Raw genomic sequence first — 23121 nt, forward strand, 5'->3', positions numbered from 1 at the left:
ATCTTTCAATCTCAGATTCTTATGACTCTATATTTGTGATAGTAGATTGTTTTACCAAGATGGCACATTTTATACTATGTACAAAATCCATCACAGGTGAAAAAATAGCTAAGCTCTTTCTTGACAATCTATCGCTATCATGGATTATCTAAGGATATTATATCAGATAGGAGAACTCAGTTTGTATCAATATTTTGGCAGACTCTTTTCAAGATTTTAAAAGTGGATATAAAACTATCTTCGGCATTCCATTGTCAAACTGATGGACAAATGGAGCGTATGAATCAAGTTTTGGAATTGTATTTAAGATGTACCATCAACTACCAATAAGATGATTGGACAACTCTTTTATCATTGGCAGAGTTTGCTTACAATAACAGGGTACATTCTTCTACAAAACAAATACCTTTCTTTGCCAATTATGGTTATCAACCACAACTTGATACTTTTGACTTTTCAAAAGTTGATAATCCTACGGCAAAAGATTTAGCTATTCATTTGTCAGAGCTATATGCAATGATGAAGGTGCAATTAAAAGAAGCTCAAGAACAACAAAAAGTCAATGTAGATGTCTATCGAAAGGAACAACTACCATTCCACATAGGTGACAAAGTATGGTTAGTTTGTCACAATATCTAAACCACTCATTTTTGTGACAAGTTGGACTATCGAAGGCCTGTACCATTTTCTATTTTCGCACAAATCAATCCAGTTGCATATCGTTTACATCTACTGGAGTCAATAAAAATCCATCCAGTATTCAATGTGTCTCTTCTTGAATTATACAAAATAATGGACATACCAAGAAGAAGAGAAGCTCCACCTCATCATATAGAAGTGGACAATAATGAAGAGTTCGAATTGGAAGAAGTCTTAGATTCAAGGCGGTACCAAAATCAATTGAAATATCTTATCTATTAGCGTGGATATGACATTAGTAAATGCACATGGGAGCTAGTAAAGAATCTTATAAATGCAGTAAAGGCGATGGAGGCTTTTCATTAAGTACATCCATAAAAATCAAGATGAAAACCTTTCTTATAAAAGAAACAAGATCTAGGCAAGATAACATTTTACTTTTAATCCTTCTTTGTAGCTTCTTTGTATTTATGACGTTGAGGAGATGAAAAATCAACAACCAGTAGATTTGAGTGAAGAGCCTTTGTTTGTTGACCTGTCGGATGGGACATTACGATTGTCACAACCTTCAAGATAATGCAATCGAGATGAAGATCTTCAAGAGCAACATGTTCTTCCTCGAATAGATGGCAAGATACAACGTGTTTGGTATCACGACCTTGGAAGGGACTCTCGATGTTTGGTGATTTTACTAGAGGTAGGAACAATTCTTGGTGGAGTTCTTAATATCTTATTTGAAGGAAGTTATGAAGGCTTCAACAACGATCAAATAATTGGGTGGACTTTCCACCCTGGTATGGGACATTATCAATGCTTTAGAGGTCCTATCAATCATCTTCAAAGAGAACAAAGATCAGAGTATGTGGCGAATACAATTGGTCGCATCATAGATTTCTTCAACATATGATGACCACTTCTTATGGAACTTGCCCCTAGAAGAGGAGATAATGTTAGAAACATATGCATATAAGCCGGTATCTACATATATAAATAAGTAGAAGTAAGTAAAAATAGGTAAAAGTAAGTTAATTATATTATATTTATTACAAAAGCTTCATAGAAGCTTCATAGATACTGCTTTGACTTTATAGGTATCTTTAATTGACTTTTTGGATTAGAAACGTCGTCAACAAGTTGGCCATGTGCTACACATGTTGTTAGCTTGAAGACCAAGTTAACTATGTGGCCCACACGTAGAAAAATTTGCCTTGTAAGTTAAGGCATGTGTCCTACAAAGTCAATACATATTGGAAGTCCTATAAAATATCGCCACATAGTCCGTAGTTAGATAGTATATATAGAGACAAGAGTGAAGTCTTCTTCACTCTTGTCAAATCTTTTCTTGCTTCTGGTTTAGTTTCAAGGGTCTTTAGTTTTCTTGTCTTTTGGCAATAGCCATTCTAGTTTGTTTCTTAATATACATATTGAGTTATATCGATTTTTTCATCTTTCTTTGAGAGAAGTCTCACTTTTTTTTATTTTTCTTTAATAAGTTTTGTCTTTGTCAACATCTTAAAAATTTAATGTAAGTTATTTCAAGGGATTAAAGAAGCAAGTTCAACAACACAATGTCAACTGAAGATTGAAGAGTAATAACCATGAATAGATAAGAAAGATACTTATGATGTCACTATTAAATCCTAAAGCAAAGTTAGTATTTAGGCCATAAAAGTAAACTACTTAAAGATCAAGTAATCACTATGTTAGGTAGTTATAAACTACTGTAAAAAGTATGACATTAGCTATTACAATCAATCTCAAAATAGAATAGTGTTAAGTTAAAGACTATATTTTTTTAAAAGTGTATACAATAAATAAAGTTAATTACCTATTTGATATATGTATTACTAATTAGACACTTTATAAAGTTTTATCTTATGCTTGTTTATTGTTTTAAGAGCTTAAGTAACAAGAACATATATGGCAAAGTTCTATAACACCTCCATCATATGTTCAACTTGCAAGATACATATTTGATTTATAGGACAAGTTTTTATATATGTACAATGTAGCTAATTTATACTACAAGTCGCCTGTATGTGTAACACTTGGCCAACTTGTTGATAAAGTTTTTAACTTATAAATTACTTATAAATACATATAAAGTTAGATATGTATCTATAAAACTTTTAAAAAGCTTTTTTATAAGATATTATCAAATATACTTATATTTATTTTCTATATAATTATTTTTAGTTAGATAATAATAGAGGTTTGTGATATTACTATCTCTTCTAAGAACAAGTCTCATAAGAATTGATAATTACATATTCAGAAAGTCTAAGATATGATAAATTATAATTTTGAGGCCTTTGTAACTTTCTTCAAATATAACATTTGGAATACTATTAAGAAAGATTTTTGTCTCTAATAACATCAAAAAACATCAAGATTTTTTTATAAGGTTGTGATATCAAATACATTATATTTCACCATCTATTTGAGGAGAAACATGTTATTATTGACAATCTTTATTTCTATTGTATCATCTTGAAGGATGTGATAATCTTGATGTATCTTCTTATAATTCAAAAAATGATAGCTTTTAAGTTGCATAGTCTTATTTTTAGTTCTCCATCTTTTGAGTACCACAATTACATAGAAACTACAAACAAAAATAAAAAATAGAATACAATATTTACTAAATATTATTTTTTTTACAAAAAAATATTTTAAAACTTTTCATCTTGGTTTTGATAGATGTTTTTGATGAAAAGAATTAACCTTCTTTGTTGTATTTGGAAGAATCTTGGTTCTTATGTACATTCATAAAATATCAAATCTGCACCAATGTACAAAATATTTGAACTTATTTTGGTATCAACTTAAGTTTAAGATTTCTATAATCTCAAATTCATGATTATTGTCAATTTTTATAGAAAGAAATGACATTTGTCTTTTTTTTCAAAATATCTATTATCTTGATTGATTCAAAAAAAACACTTGAAACATATGGATCTTCAAAGACTCTGGAAGATATAAGCAATAAGCAAGTAGATTGATTTATTCAAAAATAGAAAAATGGTTCAAATAAACGGTAATTCAAACTAATTACACGAGCAAACAATTTTGATATTACAACAAAGTAACTATACCTTGTTGCCATGTAAAATTAAAATTTACTTTTATTATAGCCATTTGCATTGATCTTTTGTTGTTCTTGAGATTTTTTTTTTTAATTTTGCCTTGATTAATGTATTTAGCTCTAATAAATAATTTACAAAATCTTTCTTTATAATATTATCAACTTTTGTGAAATCAAAAGCATCAAATTATGGATAATAATCATAATTAGTATAGTAAGATATTTGTAGAATATATATATATATATATATATATATATATATATATAGATTATTATAGATAAACTTTTTAATTGGTAAAAGAATTGGTTAATCATCTTAATAATAATTGATGGCACATTTCAAATATGACTTTATCACTTGAATCACTCATTTTTTTTATTCATTAATTTGAGGTTGAAAAATTAAAGATAGTTTTATATCTATCTTCAATATTTAAAAAAATACTTTTAAATGTAAATAAAAATTTAATTCTTATATTTAATATAATATCTTTTAGAAATCTTGTGATAAAATCCATATAAGTTGAAGATCTTGGTTGTTTTGGTATTGATAATAATTAAAAAAGTATATAAGATCAATGGTAAGGAGTTTTTGATCTTGATAAAATATGATACAATATTAGGGACATAGTCCTTAAAACCTTCTAGAGACAAGTTTCTAGAACCTTCTAGAAGCAAGTCTCTGAAATCTTCTAGAAGCTTCCTAGTTGATAGAAGCTACTTGAGAAGCTTCCTAAATAGGAGTATATATTGGAATCGAGGTTGAAGAGTTCTTCAGTCTCGACAATACATCTCTTGGAGTTCTAACTCACCTCTCTAGTGTAATTCTTGTATTCATGTTATTAATCTAGTTCTTGTCAGTTCTTCTTGAACTTCTTCTTAGATCTCGAGTCTGTATTTCTGTATCTGTGACAGTTTGTCAAGATTATACTCACCTCAAATATCAGAGCTAGTTTTTTCTTTGTTATAGTGTGGATTATCCCTCTGCTTGAAGGTGTACTAGTGTTTTAGAGGTTGCAGATTACCCTCCTCTAAACTAATACTTCTTTTGTTACAATATTGGAGTCTTATTCTTCTTGGAGAGAGTAGATTACCCTTTTTTTTGAAACTCTTAAGGCATTTTAGAGGTTGCGGAGTATCCTCCTCTAAACCAATATTATCTTCTTGTAGAGTCATTTCTGTCCTTCTCTTAGAATGGCTGAAGGCCAAGACATTAGTATGACAAAAAGTTTAGAGTCGGTGTTGGATGCTATCATGAATGCCTTCGCTACGTTATCACAAAGAACTGCAGAGATTGAAGGAGTCGTGGCAAGGCTTCATAATGATGGAACATTTGGGATGGCACAATCTAGGTTGCACCAGCCTCAAACTTCTGCACTTGAAGAAGCAACTTTGTCTCAGGTTCGACAAGCACCGTTCGTTCTACAACATAAGGAGCCCTGAGTTAGCCTTCAGGACAAGTTCAATGGTACGCGTTCCAAGTTTTGAGGATTCGTCAATCAAATCAGGTTGATAACAATTTTACAGCCCGAACGCTATCCAACGAAGGAGTCATGTGTTGAACTTGTTGGAACCTTACTTACAAGGCAAGCTCTATCATAGTTTGCTCTTTTTTTTGAGAAATGATCATCCATACTAAACAACTTTGAAACCTTTTTGGAGGCGTTTGTGGAAGCATTTGGTGAACATCACAAGGTTCGATGGACTACAACAAAGATCTTGTCACTACGAGAAGGGATGCGCTCTATATCAGTCTATGCATCAGATTTCAGGCAATTAGCATGCAACATCAATTGGGATGAAGAAGCATTGATGAGTCAATTCTATTGGGGTTTAAGGGACGATGTGAAGGATTTACTGTAAACTCTTTCTGATCCACAAACGCTCAACGAAGCTATTAGCCAAGTTCTGAAGTGCGATAATCACCTATTCCAACGTCACCAAGACCAACGCTCAAGACAACATACGGTTTGCCACGCCTCAACTATGTCGGCAAGCAGCGTGAATTCACACTCAGAGGTAGAAGACATGTAAATTGATGTGGTACGTGTCAAATTCCTTATTCTAAAAGAAAAAAAGCAGCGTATGGAGGAAGGTCTATGCTTGTATTCCGATGAAGAAGGCCACAAAGTTGGAAATTGTCCCAAGAAGCAAAATCAATGCATTGTCAGGACTAGGGGCAAGTTTGTTCAGAAAAACGAGGATGCCCAGCCACAATAGGAATCGTGCGGCTGGATAGTGCAATATTACAACAACAACCAGGTTCCTTTCTTTTCGCTCAACCTGCCCTTTTTTTTACAATCTTTTTATTGATTGGCCCTCAAAAATTGAGAACCTTAGCATTATTAGATTCAGGAGCATCTGCTTTTTTTTTAAACAAAGAATTTGCGAAGCGTCATAAGATCCCTTTAGTACAAAAATCCAAACTTGTTCACATTGAGGTCATAGATGGACGACCTTTATTGTCTAGTAGTATCATCCATGAATCAGAACCTATAGAAGTGACGTTTAAGGGCCATAGTAGTCATATTATTTTCAATATTATTAGAACCCTATCAAATCCTATTATTCTTGGTCTTTCCTAGTTGGAAAAGCATAACCCATCCATAGATTGGAGGTTGCGGAAGATGACCTTTCCCACAAAATCACCCAAGAGCAAGCCTAATAGAAAACCCCGAATAGAAAAATCCTTATTCATTGGAGCAAGAACGTTTGTAAGATCATCCAAGGAAGGCACACCATTTGTCATTTATGCGGTTCCAATTACAGGGGAGAAGATCTCGATAGTAAGAATACTAGAGCAATATAAGGATTTTAAAGATATGTTTCAAAAGAAGAATGCTGACATGCTATCAAAACACCAACCATATGATTGCGCCATAGACTTGTAGAAAGGAGCACAACCACCTTTTGGCCCAATCTACAATCTATCGCAGACAAAGTTGGTGGAGTTGCAAAAGTACATCGATGAGAATCTACCGAAGAACTTCATCCGTCATTTAAAATTGTCAGCTGGGGCACCCATCTTACTTGTGAAGAAGAAAGATGGCTCGTTGTGGATGTGCATGGACTATCGAGGCCTCAACAAGGTAACAAAGAAGAATTATTACCCATTACTCTTGATTTTTGGTCTCTTAGAATAACTTGGACATGCAAGGATCTTTACAAAAATTGATCTAAGGAGAGCTTACAACCTCGTACGAATCAAGGAAGGAGACGAGTAGAAGACAACGTTCTGTATAAGGTATGGCCATTTTGAGTATAATGTCATGCCCTTTGGTCTTATCAATGCTCCAACGGTCTTCCAACATATGATGAATGACATTTTTCGGGAGCACCTTGACAATTTTGTTGTCATCTATTTGGATGATATTTTGATATTCTCCAAAAACGAGGAAGAGCATGAAAAGCATGTTCGTTTGGTCTTGGAGAAACTATACAAGCGAGGACTATATGCCAAGTTGGAGAAGTATTTATTTTACTAAATAGAGATGGAGTTTTTGGAGTTCGTTGCGACTACAGAAGGCTTGAAGATGGACCCGAAGAAGGTGGAAGCAATCGTGTCCTGGGAGGTTCTGAAGACGGTTAGAGACGTACAATGCTTTCTTTGTTTTGCTAACTTCTATGGAATCTTCATCAAGAATTACTCTCAAGTTGCTGCTCCTCTCATTCGGTTGACATGCAAGGATAAGCTGGAATGGAGACCTCTAGCGGAGAAGACATTGTTTGGGTAGAGAGAGTTTGCCTCAAGAAAATGCTGGACTTCTGGATGTCACTAATTATTCAATTAAGCTTGAAAATAAGGGAAGCCCTAAGTTTATATATAATTTTTCTTTTTTTGAGTAATTACACCAAATACACAATCCTCAAGTAACCCACAACTTCCAAAATATGATAAAATCTTCTAAATCCTTGTTTATTCTTATGTGGAGATTTTTTCGAACTTCAACACCTCATATCTCTTAATCCGACCGTCCAAACAAACTCAAATTTTACATGAGGTACTGATGTATTCTTATTAACTTCTACAACAATTTTCAACCGCAAGTTCATTGCAAATCTTGAAATATCTTGAAATCCCTAACAGCCGCTTTAAACCTTTGTCTTTATACATCAGCGTGCAATTTTCTTCATATCTCACAAAAGATAAGCTCAAATGCCACGAAATTTGGATTTATAGCTTTTTAACACAAAAATTTACATTCTCAAAAAAGTTTGAGCCAAAAATTCGTCCAAAAACACAAGTTATGGCTCCAACCAATACTACAAACAAACCCGCTTACTTACTGCTTTTGATTTGGAAGCGTCGCCTTCAACTCCTTACATCTCCTTCATATGAACTCCAAAAGTAATAATTCTTTCGTGAAAGATGTAAGTCTTAATATTTCCGTTCCAATCGCACCTTCCGATCTTCAAAAGCTGCTGTAAAACTCCTCATACTCTCAAAAGAGTAACAATATGTCTTAAATAAACACCTTAACTTCAAACGGTTATAACTTTTTCACCCTGACTCCAAAATCCTCTAATTTTTGTACACAAATTGTTCTCCAAATCCTAAACTTTACAATCCTAGCTTTTAATCTCCGAATTCCCTCGAAAGAGGAACCCTAATCTCTAATAAGGCCTCGTGCAGCCTCTTTGAAGCCTATTGGGCATGGTATTCGACTAATAGGGATGAAGTTCTACATTCCTTGCCTTCATCCGACCATGCCTAGCTTTCATCCCTTTCAATTAGCCTCCTACTAGTTTAGATTTTTATCCTTAGGTTTCCACCTTCTCCCAAGGCTTCATACTAAACATTTAGGTCCTATATATATATATATATATATATATATATATATATTTTAATATCAAAATCAAAAGAGGTAAAGAAACAAAGTAAAATTTCTTATACCAAATCTTTTTAATTTAATCTACTAGCCACTCTAACATACATCTAGATTTATCAACATATAATATGTTTTAGCTAATTTTTACATTCTGTAAGCATTTACAGTACAACAACGTTTCAAGACTTGAAGACGGCATTTACTACGGCTCTAATCTTGGTACATCCAGACTTTATAAAGGCCTTCTATTTAGAAACTGATGCTTCGAATTTTGCTTTGGGAGCTGTACTTTCATAAATGGAAGAAGACAAGAAGCTCTATCTAGTTGCATTCTATTCTTGAAAGTTCTTTGCTGCTAAAATCAATTATGAAATCCATGATAAGGAACTTCTTGCTATGGGAGATTCTTTCCAAGAATGGCGTCACTTTCTTGAAGGAGCTGCACACCCAGTGACCGTATACGCAGATCACAAGAATTTGGAGTATTTCATGTCGGCTTGAGTTCTAAATCGACATCAAGCTCGATGGAGTATGACGCTATCTAGGTTCGATTTTGTTATCACTTATCGACCTGAAAAGCAGCAAGGACTATCCGATGCCTTATCGAGGAGATCGTATCTTATACCAAAGGTTGGAGAAGCAAAGTTTGATCAACAATATACGACGTTGTTGAAGCCAGAGCAATTTTGGCTTTGCGCTACTATTCTGCCAATTGATGCTGACTTCATGAACCAAGTACGTGTCGTGACTATTGAAGATTCAGTAGCCATTGATATCAAGTAATCTGCCAATGACAACAAGTTCAAGGTGGAGAGAGATCTTTTATACTTTGAGGAGCGGTTGTATATTCCAAAAGGACCAACACGACTCCAAGTTCTTCAATCTCGCCACGATTTTCCAACTTCGGGACATTTTGGATTCAACAAGACCTTGGAGCTTATTTCTCGAGATTTTTGGTGGCCTTAAATGTGGAAGGATGTGAAAGATTTTGTCCTCTCTTGTGACATCTATTCAAGATCCAAGAATCCTCGACATCGTCCTTATAGACTTCTACAACCATTGCCGATTCCACGTCGACGATGGTCTTCAGTTTCCATGGACTTCATCATGGATCTGCCATCATCAAAGTCATTTGACAGCATCTTTGTCGTGGTAGATTGGCTTACAAAGATGGCGCACTTTGTCGTTTGTAAGAAGACATCGTCCAATGAAGTCACAGCAAGGCTCTTTCTCGATAATGTGTATCGATATCATGGACTACCAAATGATATCGTATCAGATCGAGGAACCCAGTTTGTGTCAAAGTTTTGGAGATCTCTCTTTGAGATACTGAAGGTAGATATCAAGCTTTCTTCGACTTTTCATCCTCAAACTGACGTCCAAACGGAATGGGTGAACCAAGTCTTGGAACAATACTTACGATGCAGCATCAACTATCAGCAAGACGATTGGACTACATATCTGCTGCTAGCCAAGTTTGCATATAACAACATCCTCCATGCGCCGACTCAATACACACCATTCTTTTCTAACTATGGATATCATCCGAAGCTTGATTTATTGAGTCTGTCAACAAATAATAATCTAGCAGCTGAAGGATTTGCGAAGCAACTATTAGAGCTTCAAACTACGTTAAAGCTTTAATTACAATCCGCTCAAGAATCCTACAAGGTGTCTACATATAGATTTCGGAATCAAGCACCTACTTTCAAAATTAGAGATAAAGCATGGCTTCTTTGATGGAATATCAAGACCAAGCGACCATGTGATAAGTTGGACTATCAAAGATTGGGACCATTTATCATCCAGAAGCAAATCAATCCAGTGGCGTACCGTGTGGAATTATCGGCTTCTATGAAGGTATATCCAATCTTTCATGTTTCTCTGTTGGAGCCTTATCGAGAGTCGTCTTTTTCTGGAAGAGTGCAATGTCCGCCACCTAGTATTGAGATCGAGAACCACGAAGAATATGAGGTCGAAAGGATGCTAGATTCATGGCGAAGGTGGGGCAAGTTGGAGTATCTTATTCATTGGTGCGGCTACGACATTAATGAGCGAATATGGGAGCCAGCTGAAAATCTCGCCAATGCGCCACAAAAGGTACAAGAGTTTCATCAACAACATCCTCATAAACCTAAGCCGGTTTGATGATAGCTTCCTTCTAAAGCTTGCTCATCTAAGAATATAAGAAGGGGGAGAGCACCACCAAAATTCGTAGTTGATGTAGTTATTTTTTCCAAGATAAAGTAGAATTTTTTCAGTAGCCATAGTTTGGTCTTCTGATATGGATAGCTAAGAGATAGATACTATGCCAGTCAGATTATCTCAACCGACTAGCTCACGAAGGTGACCTCGAGATGAAGGACGGCCTACACGACGACGACAACGGAGGATACTGAGTAACCGATCACTGGTGATTGTATTTGAGATTGAACTTGCTTACGATGGTCAGCCAGAAGGCGTGTTTGCAAGATAATTTCACAATGAGGATACGAAAGTTCATTCTTCAGACTAGCAGACGTTATGCAACAGATCTTCATTTTCTTGCATTGGTATTGATTAAAAACAACATTGCCTCTCAAAGACCTCGAAGCTAAAGGAGGGGGTGATATTAGGGACATAGTCCTTAGAACCTTCTAGAGACAAGTTTCTAAAACCTTTTAGAAGCAAGTCTCTAGAACCTTCTAAAAGCTTCCTAGTTGGTAGAAGCTTCTTGAGAAGCTTCCTAAATAGGAGTATATATTGGAATCGAGGCTGAAGAGTTCTTCAGTCTCGACAATACATCTCTTGGAGCTCTAGTTCATCTCTCTAGTGTTGTTCTTGTATTCATTTGATTAATCTAGTTCTTGTCAGTTCTTCTTGAACTTCTTGTTAGATCTCAAGCTTGTATTTCTGTGTCCGTGACATACAATTGAACAAAAACTTTAATTATCTTTCACATTCAAGGCGTCTAAAATCTCTTAATATAAATTCTAAGGTCTTATTTTGTCTAAATTATCATCCAATTGAAAATCATAATAAGCTTAAAAAGCATGTAATCATGCTTCATCTTTTAGAACATATCAACATCCAAAGTAGATTGTTATTGAACTCAAACTTAGAAGTTTTATAGGTTTTAAAAGGATTCTTTTTAAAATCATAAATAAGAAGATTAAAAGAAATATTTGAATAAATTTACTTTTAAAAAATAAAATAAATAATTAATTTTAATTTTATAGCTCAAATATGAAATTTCTCTAGCTTTAAAAGAATTATTTTTTATTAATCAAAAATTACATTTCTTTCTTTCTGACTAAGATAAGAAAATTAGAAAAGACATTTGACAAACCTCCTTATTTTTTTAGCTGATAAGTAATCTTTAATACAAAACTTGACAAAGATATGCTCTAATAAGCTTGGCAATAATTTAAAAAATGTATTGACATAAAAAACTTGAGGTTCTTATAATTTGTATAAGTAATTATGGAACTTAAAATGCCTACTAGATAATGATTCTATTCTTAAAATAAATCCATAATTGTAAGAAGTTTTATATTTTGAATCTTGTAGTTAATCTCAATTATTAGAAACTTTTTCAAATAAAAAGCTACTATTTGTGACTATACTCACTCAAAGCAAAGTTTGATGCATTTATTTTTATAAAAAAAATTCTTAGAAAAGTTGTCGCTCTATAAAATTACTAAAAAAGTAATAGTTGTTTTGAAAACTTTAAAACTTAAAAGATACTTTTGCTTCTTAATCCCGCTTAAATTTATCTTCACAAGTCAAATATATAAGAGAGATTATAACTTTAAAAAATTCTTAAGAACTAATAATAATTGATAAATTCCAAAAATATATTTTATATCTCTTATTATTTTTAAAATCTTTTAATCCATGATAGTTTAAAATTTTTAGGTTCTCATTTAAAATAATGTATTCTAAAAAGTCAACTTGAGTAGTATAAATTATATATCTATATATATCTATATATGAAATTGATTAAGAAATTTCAATAGCATAGAGAGAGAGAACTGTTTTTTTTTTGGCAATATTATTGAGTTATTAATAACCTACATATATTTATAATGATCTATCTTTTTTCCTCACAAAGAAGGTGAAAGCTCTTGCTTGAGATTTCAAATAGTGTATGAAGTTTTTAGCCAAATTTTTGTTAATGTATTCGTTAAATGCAATCTACTTATTTTGTGATAAGCTATAGATAAGTCCAAATAATTATTGAGCTCTTTCTTGAAGATCAATTGAGAAATCATAAGGATAATTTTCTAAAAAAATATTTATATTTTTCTTCTAAAAAATAACTTAATAATCTTAATATTGACTTGGAATGCCCTTCAAAGTCTTTCTATTATCAAAAATAGATATGGTATAAATAAATAAAAAAATTGCAACATACATGAAGGCTCTTGCTCATATTAATATGGATTTAGACTTCTAACTTTTATTTTGATAGTCAAAATCTGAAATATGCTATAGAAAAAAACAAGGTTACAAGAAATCTAGTCTATTTAAGGATTATATTTTTTTTAGCCATAATAAACTTAAAATAATTGGATTTGAGAGAGATGTAATAATATTAAATATAATTAAATATAATGTCTATTAGTTGTTACATCTAAAAGATAGTTTCATATATAACATCTCTAAAAGATAATAAATAATTATTTATAACTTTTACGTACACAAGATTAGTTTTCTTAATTAAAGATATATTTTTTTTAACAAAATCTTTGTCTATAAAAGAAAACCGAGCCTTCCAAATGTAATGAAGCAAAGATTTTGTAATTTTTCGATTCTAAACAAATATATACTCTAAAGTAAGATGAATGATTTGTAAAGAGGCTAGAGACTTTATAAGGTATTATATAAGATACCAATTGCACACTCTTTATTGTAACTAGAAAAAATTATTTTTTAATACAATATTCTTTTTAGCAACGATGCTCTTTTTTTTGTTATTGTTTTGTTTCTTTAGACAATGCTAAACAATAAGCTTAAATCTTACAAAATATAAGCAAAATTCTTCTTAACAATTTTGAGTCTCTTTTAATTGAATGAGAGATTTGAAACATATTATATCAATTTACATAGGTTATAAACTTATTAAATAATTTTCAAAAAACTTAGAAGTTATTGTCTTGACTTGACTTATTCTACTTCAACTAAATTTTTATTCTTGGAATCTTTGAAAAAATTAATTTTTATATGTAATGGCTTAATAAATAAATTATTATAATAAATCTATTATAGAATTATTAATAATAATTCTTTGATATTATTTTTTAATTTATATCAAAATTGATTAAAAAATTTGTCATTTTAATCTACGTCATAAGCAAGGTTTTGGCATTATGTAATATATATGGTGGTTGAATGTTTTTTTATTACATGAAGACTTACTTAAGAATGTACTAGATACTTGACTATAGAATATAAATTTAAAATTTTAATAAGGTCTTAATAATTCTAATAGAATCCTAAATAAATTCCAATTAAATCTTTATAATCTCAATCAAATTTTAATCAAAGATAAATAAAAACTTAAAAAAATAATGAAAGAAACATAAGAAAAAACTAATTTTTTTTAAAGAAATTATAATAATTTTTTAAAATATCTCTAAAGAAATAATTAAGAAATCCTAAAGAAATATTAAAAATAAAAATCTTGAAGAATAAAAAATTCAAAATCCTAATTTAATCCTAAACTAATCTTAATAAAACTACAAATAAATCCTAAGTAAATTCTAACTAAATCCAATAAAATTTTAATGAAATCCTATAATAATCTTTAAAAAATCCTAATGAAACCATAAACAAATTTGAAAAAAATCCTATTCAAATTTCTAACCAAATTTTAAATCCTAAACTGTAGTCAAATCCTAAATCCTAATCAAATTCAAAAAGAAATCTTAACTAAATCCTTTTTAAATCTTAAAGAAAAATAAAAACTTAATAATTGATAATTTATTTTTTTATATTAACTAAAATTTTGAATATCATTCAATATGTCAATTTAAAAAAACACAAATTTTTTAAAGACTATCAAACATACCACATGAGAGATAACCCTTATGATTTGCTAGATATTAGTTAGCTTCATTTTCTAACCTTGATAATAATTTTTTAATGCCACTAATACTTGATTCCATTATTTAATTACTTTCAAAATTTGTACGATTATAAAAAATTAAGATTTTTTTCATTGTACCAAATTTTTTCTCAATCCAATTGATGGATTGTTGTAAGCTTTAGAAATCACCACTAATATTTTAAAATCTAATTTTTGAGACTTAAATACATCTTAATTTTAATTTCTTTCAAATAAAGTGTATGATCAAATTTCAACTTACAAATTTACTTTTGATATAACTATAATCAATCAATTACAAAATTTTATATATAAATCCATAATAAATCTCCAATTGGTTTTTAAATTATAAATCTTTTATATTTTTCAAAAAACAAAGTCATCTCAAAAAAACTCTAACTTTGCAAAGCCTTTACAAAGTCATAACATATTTGAATCAATCAAAACTAATATCTAAAGAACTTTCCTCCAATTTTTTCTTAAGCTCCTTTTTTTAATCTACCAAAGAATCCAAGAATTGCCATGGCAACATGGATTTGTCCCTTGAGATCTAATTTCAACTCTATTTTATAATTGGTCCTCTTCAAATATCAATTATTGATTTCTTAAAATAATCTTTGCTATAAACTACTCTTAGCTTCTTTCCAAAGATGCTTATATCAATTATTTTTCTTATCTATTTTATATTGCCTCATTTGTAGTAGTTGTCATGTAGTAACACAAATAAATGGTCAAAAATAAAGACATGGATGTTGTTATTATAAAACCTAATAGAAAGATGTAGTAGAAAAATAAGGATAAATGATAAAAAGGTAATAAAAGTTTTAATCTTAATGCTGCCTTTTAGAGAAGAGGCTTCTATTTGCTTTGTAGGAACATAAACGCCTCAAATAAAATTAAATAAGATAAGTAATTGATATAGACATTTTTAGAAAGGAGTTACCAAAAGTTTTAAATAAAAATTACCTCAAATTACCAAATATTGATATCCGGAAAGGACCGGTTGTCAACTTTGGTTGAAATGAGATCATAAGAAGAAAAACCATGCATTTATAGCAATTCTAGGGTTTTTTTGGAGATCAAAGAGTAGATTTTGAGAGCAGAATTGCAAAGAGATCTTTGAGCATTGGTTTTATATCAATCAAGTTAATATTCAATTTTTGAAGAATTTTCAAAATTAGTGATGTTCTTAGTTGGATTATATTTTAAAAATTAAATTTATATTTAAAAAATTAAAGATTTCTTGAGTTTTGTGGTATGTTTATGGATAAATTTTAAGTAGAGTATTGGTGTGCTAGTTGTGAATATGTGTGCAAATTTTGAGGTCAATTAAATGGTTAGATCAAAGTGTATGAAGGTTTTTGAGTTTGAGGCTCATAAAGTTTAAGATCTTTAGTAATTTGTTGATCAAAGTGAAGTTCTTTTTATGTGGAGACTAGACTTGATTTCCAATAGTTTGGGTAAATTTTGGAAGTAATTCAATGATTCAAGAAGGAGATATTAGTGCTGGAAGTCCAACATTCAGATTGAAGTAGGAGGCGAGCCAACACGTGAGTGGAATTTAGGATTGATCTTCTTCAAATTTTGTATTTTTATTGCCAACTTAATTTTTGAGAGGTGTGTAAAATCTTAAGCAAGATCAATGGTATAATTGATAAATATTGAGGTTCTAAACTGACCTAGAGTTAGATTAATTTATTTAGGATTTAATTTAGGATTTAAGATTTGTCTAGGATTTGGTTTAGGATTTAGTTTGAATCAACCTAGGATTTAGTTAAGTTCTATTAGGATTTGATTTAAAATTTAGTTAGGATTGACCTAAGATTTAATTAAGGTCTATTAAATTAGAATTAAAGTAAGATTTGGTTCAAATTTATTTAAGATTTATTTAAGGTTTCTCTATTATTTCTTTAGGATTTCTTTTGGATTTCTTTAGAGATTCTATAAGGTCTACTTATTATTTCTTTATGATTTCTTTATAATTTCTTTATAATTTCTTTACAATTTCTTTAAGATCTTTTCATGTTTCTTTTGTAATTTCTTTAAGATTACTTTTGGATTTGATTAAAGCTTAACTAGCATTATTAAGGTTTAATAAGAGTTTGTTTAGGATTCTATTAGAGTTTTTAGGATCTTGTTCTTACAATTTCTCTTCAATCTTCTTAAGCCAGGTGCCCGTTGCATTTTCAAGCAAGACTTCACATAATATGACAATGTACAAAATAAATAGAAGCTCATTTTGTAAAAAGGTAATATTAGCATTTACTAATTTTACTACATCTTTGACTATTATCTATATTTTTAAGGAAATTTTCTATAATATTTTAAATTAAGTTCTTTTAAAATATATATATATATATATATATATATATATATATATTAAATTTAATAGATTAAACTATGATAAGACAAAGTCATTCTTATTGTAAAGATAGGAATTTGGTCTTTTCCATCTTTTCTTGATTGCTTTTTCAAAATATGGTCGTAAATACTTATAAAAATAAATTTAAATCATAGAGGAGTCATGAATTATTTTCCATGAAAGACACAAACTAAAAGAAATTACTTTAAAATAATAGTGCACTTATAAATTTGACTTAAATAAATCTATTACAATATCAGAAATAAATTAAGTTTAGAATTACAACTTTATTATTATTTTTTTTAATATTTGAATAACTAAAAGATACCAAAAATAATTTTTAGAATTAAAAAATCTAAAGTAGTCTCACTAATTTAATTATTATTTTTTAATAAAAATATTAAATTTAAAAACTTAAATTAATATGAAATAATATTACTAAATTTTAAGAAATAATATTATAATTTAAAAATTAAAAAAATAAATACATATTAATATATATATATATATATATATATATATATATATATATATATATATATATATATATATATTTAAAAAATTAAATCATAACATGCAAGATTGTTAATATAAATTAATTAGAATCTTAGTATGAATCACACCAAGAAGTATAAAAGCTTTTTATAATTAGAATAATTTTAGATAATTTAAAATTCAGATTCTTAGCTCTATTAGATTTTTATAATAAAAATACTTATAAGTCCTACACATTTGTATATATCTCTAGGCATGTCATAGCATAACAATTAAAAAAAATTTAAAGAAGTATTTTTAGGTATAAAAACCTTAGCATATTTTGTTATAGAATTTTTTTTGTGTATTTATGAATATTAATAATTGTTAGGAAACTATATTAAATAATATTGTTAAATAAAAATATATCACTAAAATATAAATCTTATAAATTTATAGCTATTTTGTGAGAAGAATATTTACCACCATATTTCTTGAAATATTTTCTGTTTTAAAAGAAAGTTTTTAAATTTATAGGTGGATGTTAATAAAAACATATAGGTGTAAAAAAATCCACCAAATGAAAAAACGATCTTTGGATCTTTTAATGAAACTAAATCAAATCTTAAAATATAATCATTAAAGCCTTGTAAATTTTTATAATTTATAATTATTGCATGTATTAAAAACTAGTGGATTAAAAAAAATATTAAATCATAATATAGAATTTTTTTGTTATAAAAATATATAATTTTGAATCTAAAATTAATAATCAAATAATTATTTTTATATTAAGAAGGTATAAATTTAATCATATATATGATATAAAGTATTTTAAAGTTATTCAATAGGATTTTACATACAAATAACTAGCAAACTCTTGTAAGAATTCACCCAATTCTTCACTTTGCAACTTGATCCAAGTTATTAAGGAAGTTTAGTCTCAAACCCTTACCAATCCCTTGAGGAAAAGAATAATTGAAAAGATATATGTGGTTTAGATCAAGGATTGTAAGCCATTGTATAAAGTATTATAAGAAGAATCTTTTTCATTGTATAAAGTATTATAAGAAGTATCTTTTTCATTGGTGCTTAAGTATCAAAGAAGTTGTAGAAGACTCAAGCACTTCAAGGTCTGTAATTCAAAAAACAATCCAAGTCATTTTTAAGTAATCGCATGATTTTGAGATGCTGAATTCAACAAGTAAACATTAAACCTGACTCAGACCAAAGCCTTCTATTATGCAAATTGATAAAAAAGAAATTATGGTAATTGGCAACACTCACCACATTCTGCCCAAGTATGTTAAGATGAAAAAGATGTTGAGTAAGTTTGGTTATGTAAACTTGTAGGTAGGAAAAGATTAGAAAATGTAACTAAAAAACATTATTTATTACATACAGATATACTTGATATAGTGATCCTTTGTAATCTGCCCAAATTATGAATCCCATGCAATGCATGAGCTATAATGTTGATTAGTCCACAAGTGAATTAAATTGTTTGATGGTTAAAACTTCACAAGTGAACTTTATGAAAAATATGAAAGAAAAAACGGACTTAGCTACGATCTATACGAAACCAACACCAAAACTATAAAATAATTGCAGGACAGTACAATGGGTGGTAGAGTGGATGAATACTCACGTAGCAAGGGAAAGGCCCTATTGCGCAATTTAGAAAAAATAAATAAATAAAAATAAATAAATAGATGAATTAGCAAGAGTAGTACCACTCGTAGCAATCCATGTGTAAAAAGCCCGACACATGGATTGGGGCTCGCATCATGGGACAAAAAGCAACACAAAAATGCAAAGGAGATGTTCTTGCTGTATCACAAACTGCCATTGCAAACAAATAAAAAAATCCAACCTATTCAACCTTTGATGTGTTTAACTGTGATTGCCTTGTGATTAGCAGTAAAATGCCTTGTGGACTCTAGACAACGTTAAGTTTTTTTGATGAAAACAAAGACCAATGAATCGTGAAACTGGTTGTGAACTCCATAGAACATAAACTTTTTCGATGAAAACAAAGACCAATCCATGCAACAAATGCGAAGCACAACCTGTGAACTTTGTAAAACTTTGTAAACTTCTTGTGAATGTGAACTCTGTAAAACAACCTCTGAACTCTAGAGAAGGTGAACTTTTTTGATGAAAATAAAGACCCATCCATGCAACAATTGAGAACCACTACTTGTCTCCTTGAACATTCTTAATATATAGATGCAATGTATAATTTGATTTACTAATCATGGACCAAAAATAAGTGTATACAGACCTTTACAAGCATACAGAAAAATTATGCCAAAGAACTGCTAAAGGAAGTGTTGTCCATCGCTTTTCAAAAATTGTTCATGAAGTTGAGAGGACAAGTGGGACCTCAAAGTAATGCTAGTGACTTGTCAAACTTCAGTAAAGGAAAAGAAATGGATAAGATACTACTAGAGTCTATACAAAAGTAAAATTGAAGTGATTGAAACTCAAAAAATCTAAATTTTTTATTCCATTTATCTTATATTTTCATTTCTTTTCTAAAAATATCCATGACAACAAAGAAATATTGAAATACCATCATATCCTATATTGATATTTAAAATAGATTTTTTTAATTATAAATTGACACATATTATGTATATGTATATATTTATATATATCCCTTATCCATATGAATCTGTTACAGATATTTTGAAATATTTTAATTTTTATGTTTTTAAGTTTATTATTATTATTATTATTATTATAAGAAAATCTTTTTCCATTACATCCATCTAAACAGTTTGATGGCATTATGTACATCTATATTGAATCACTATCCATAAGTAAACGATTTTTGGAACAAAATATCATTTGATGAAGGACAAAATGTAACTGTTTACTGTGTAACATCCAAAAGGATTAAAACATGATTCAAGTAAATTATACATAGTAGATGAATATAGTAAAAGGAATATAAGAATTATAAACTTATACCATTTTTTTAAAAAAATTGAATAATTTAAATCAAAATTTTAAATTTAGATAATAATAATTATATCAATATTCTTGAAACAATAATGTGAATTATATCTACTAACTATGTTTACAAAATATGTCAAATTAAATGAAAAAAATAAATAAACATTTATAATATAAACTTTAAAAAGAAAGGGAATTACTATATATACACACACACACATCACAGACCTAACAATGCAAAAAAAAAAGAAAAAAAAAAAAAGATAAATTAATAAATAAATCACGGATTAAAAAATTAAAGTCAACATAAAATTTGATCCTACACTCATATTTACTTTAAAAAGTGAGATGACTGCTTCAGCAATAAACCAAATCTGTAGCAGTATTCTACTGAACTTTCCACCAAACGGTAAACTTTGCATCCGAATAAAACAAAAAGGTTGAACCATACTTAACAACAATAAAATAAAATAAAACAAAATAACGTCCTAAAACTATCTTCATATTATCTACACAAGATTGAACAGTCACACACTGCAAAAAAGCGATTCGAAACCGCATTAATCGAGAGACCCACTGTAAGCGCTTTTGTAATCTGTATGGAATATACAGTTCTGTAGATAGTCGAAGGTTGTGTGTGTGTTTCTTTTAATAGTTGAATGACAATTGTAATATATCCCAGTGTTGTGAAGTAACACGCCTCTCCCTCTCTCTCATGCCACAGTGAGGTTGTTATTGGGCCCAGAGGGAAAAAAGCCAAGTGCCGTGCCATTTGAGCACCATGACATGCTAAAACCCACAGTGAAGCCAAGTGTAGTGCATTCGGCTTCCTCTCAGTTGCGGTGCAACGCTGTAGCAAGAGCAGGATGAGGACACTGTAGTATTAGGTCTAGGACTGTAGTAGTAGGTCCCTAGTAACAACAACTGCCCCCACCCCACCCTATCGTGAAGCGGTGTCTCGATTTCGGAGCTTCGGAATTCCGAATTCCGGGATGCGTCATCGCTTAGGTCCCCAGTTTGAAACCACAACAATAGACTACTACCTCGTGACTTGCAAGTTTTCTAGACACTCTGGAAATGACATCCAGGTTTGTATTAAGGAATATGTAAACATTTGGAGGTAAACCTCGGAGGAGTTTTTGGCAACTATTTTCAGAGGGTTGGAGACTAGCATCGGAGAATGGAAATGTTATTGGATGATGTAAGGATGTATGCAGATTCGGGACCTTGAGATGAAGATCATTGAGTGAGGTGGAACAACCCCTTTCAAGGCCATTCCGGATGTGTGTTGGCGTACTTCTGCACTGCTTCGATGACGTGGATCTTGCTGTCCTTGAAGTTTTCTGGAGGTGGCGTGGAGCCGTCGATGGGCTCGAAGTCTATCTCCCAGTGGAGGATGGAATCTTTTCCGTTTGAGCACGGGATTATCTTGAACGTGGTCTTGAGCTTGCTGTATCTGTGATCGTCCACCAGTTCCCATCCTATGGTGCCGGTGCCCTCGTCGACAACTGTCACTCGTTCCTTATTTTGTCGCTCCTCGCCGCCAGTTATGGCTATCACATGACGACATAACACACAGGGAATTGGAAGCATGCGGGGAAGGTATTTGGTGTTGAGGGATATTGACGCACAGCTCACGAAAGTTTAACTGGAGAGATTATCCATTACCGGGGCCGAGGGTGATGAGTCTGATTGTGCCAGGACCACCATCGCCCTCCAAGCGCTCCGTTTTTACAAAGAATTGAGGTAGCAGGCTGGGGAAGATCAAGTCCATGTTTGATGCGATTCTCATGCATCGCTCTGGGGCGCAGTCTTTCGCAGTCCACTCAAATTCGAGTTTCCCCATCTCGGATTACTGCCAAAACCAAGAGATCCACTTCATGATTGCATACGTGACTTTCACAGATGCACAGATAACAGAATGGTCGACACTCGCAGGATGACTTAAGAAGGAAAGTAATTGGCTTTTTCCGAAACAAATGCCACTCGTTGACAATCACCATCTCAGATTCCTAAAATACTGACAGAGTTGCAAGGAGTGAAGGACGAAGCTCTAGAAGGAATTGCAGTTGGCTCACTTGAAGTACAAAACTCGACGACGTGTCGTTCCAATTCAGGGCTGGAACATGGGGTGATCGACGCCAATTGCCTTGAACAAATCTCTGAGTTGTTACTTGTAATGACCCGCCACTGTAATTTCATCGCACTCGTGTGGATCTGCGGCAGAAGGAAGATGTGGTCTAGACCTCAAACAGTCTCACTGTGCTTGATACGTAGCTACAAAGTGTGGACTCGTTCAAATGGTACGTGAATACGGCCACAAGCTGACGTTTCTCAAGGATCTTTGAGTCCTACAAGATGCGACTTGTATACTGTGCATGGAGTCAGAACCTTCGTGTCGTACCTGGGAGCTCTGTCGTGTCATGAAAGTTACCGTCCCAAGAGCATGATGACCATTTTTTTGTGGTTCCGTCCCACCCTGGTGTACGTAGTGCTCGGATTGTTATCGGAGCTTGGAAATGCTCGAAACTTTTGTTCTACAGGGTCAATCGAATACTGTAAACAACTTAATGGCGGATACTTGGATCATCTACAAGCAAATAGTCATCTCTGGGAGGGATTAAACTCGAAAAACAACCTCACTGGCATTGTTCACGAATTCAGGACTGGCATCTTTCACGAT

The 23121-nt window shown here is 31.1% G+C and overlaps 1 protein-coding gene across 1 annotated transcript; it reads right to left on the minus strand.

Annotated features, from left to right (window-relative positions):
- Window positions 1-21496: 21496 nt before the first annotated feature.
- On the minus strand, window positions 21497-22818 carry LOC112286099 (pathogenesis-related protein A). Its single transcript, XM_024527677.3, has 3 exons — window positions 22517-22818; window positions 22107-22293; window positions 21497-21991 (listed from the first exon to the last, which is right to left on the minus strand). The coding sequence occupies exons 2-3, from the start codon at window positions 22282-22284 to the stop codon at window positions 21705-21707; spliced, it is 465 nt and encodes a 154-aa protein (XP_024383445.1). The 5' UTR covers window positions 22285-22293; window positions 22517-22818; the 3' UTR covers window positions 21497-21704.
- Between the last annotated feature and the right edge of the window lie 303 nt (window positions 22819-23121).

The sequence above is a fragment of the Physcomitrium patens genome, chromosome 8, assembly GCF_059467195.1.
Source record: "Physcomitrium patens ecotype Gransden chromosome 8, ASM5946719v1, whole genome shotgun sequence".
Lineage (NCBI taxonomy): Eukaryota > Viridiplantae > Streptophyta > Bryopsida > Funariales > Funariaceae > Physcomitrium > Physcomitrium patens.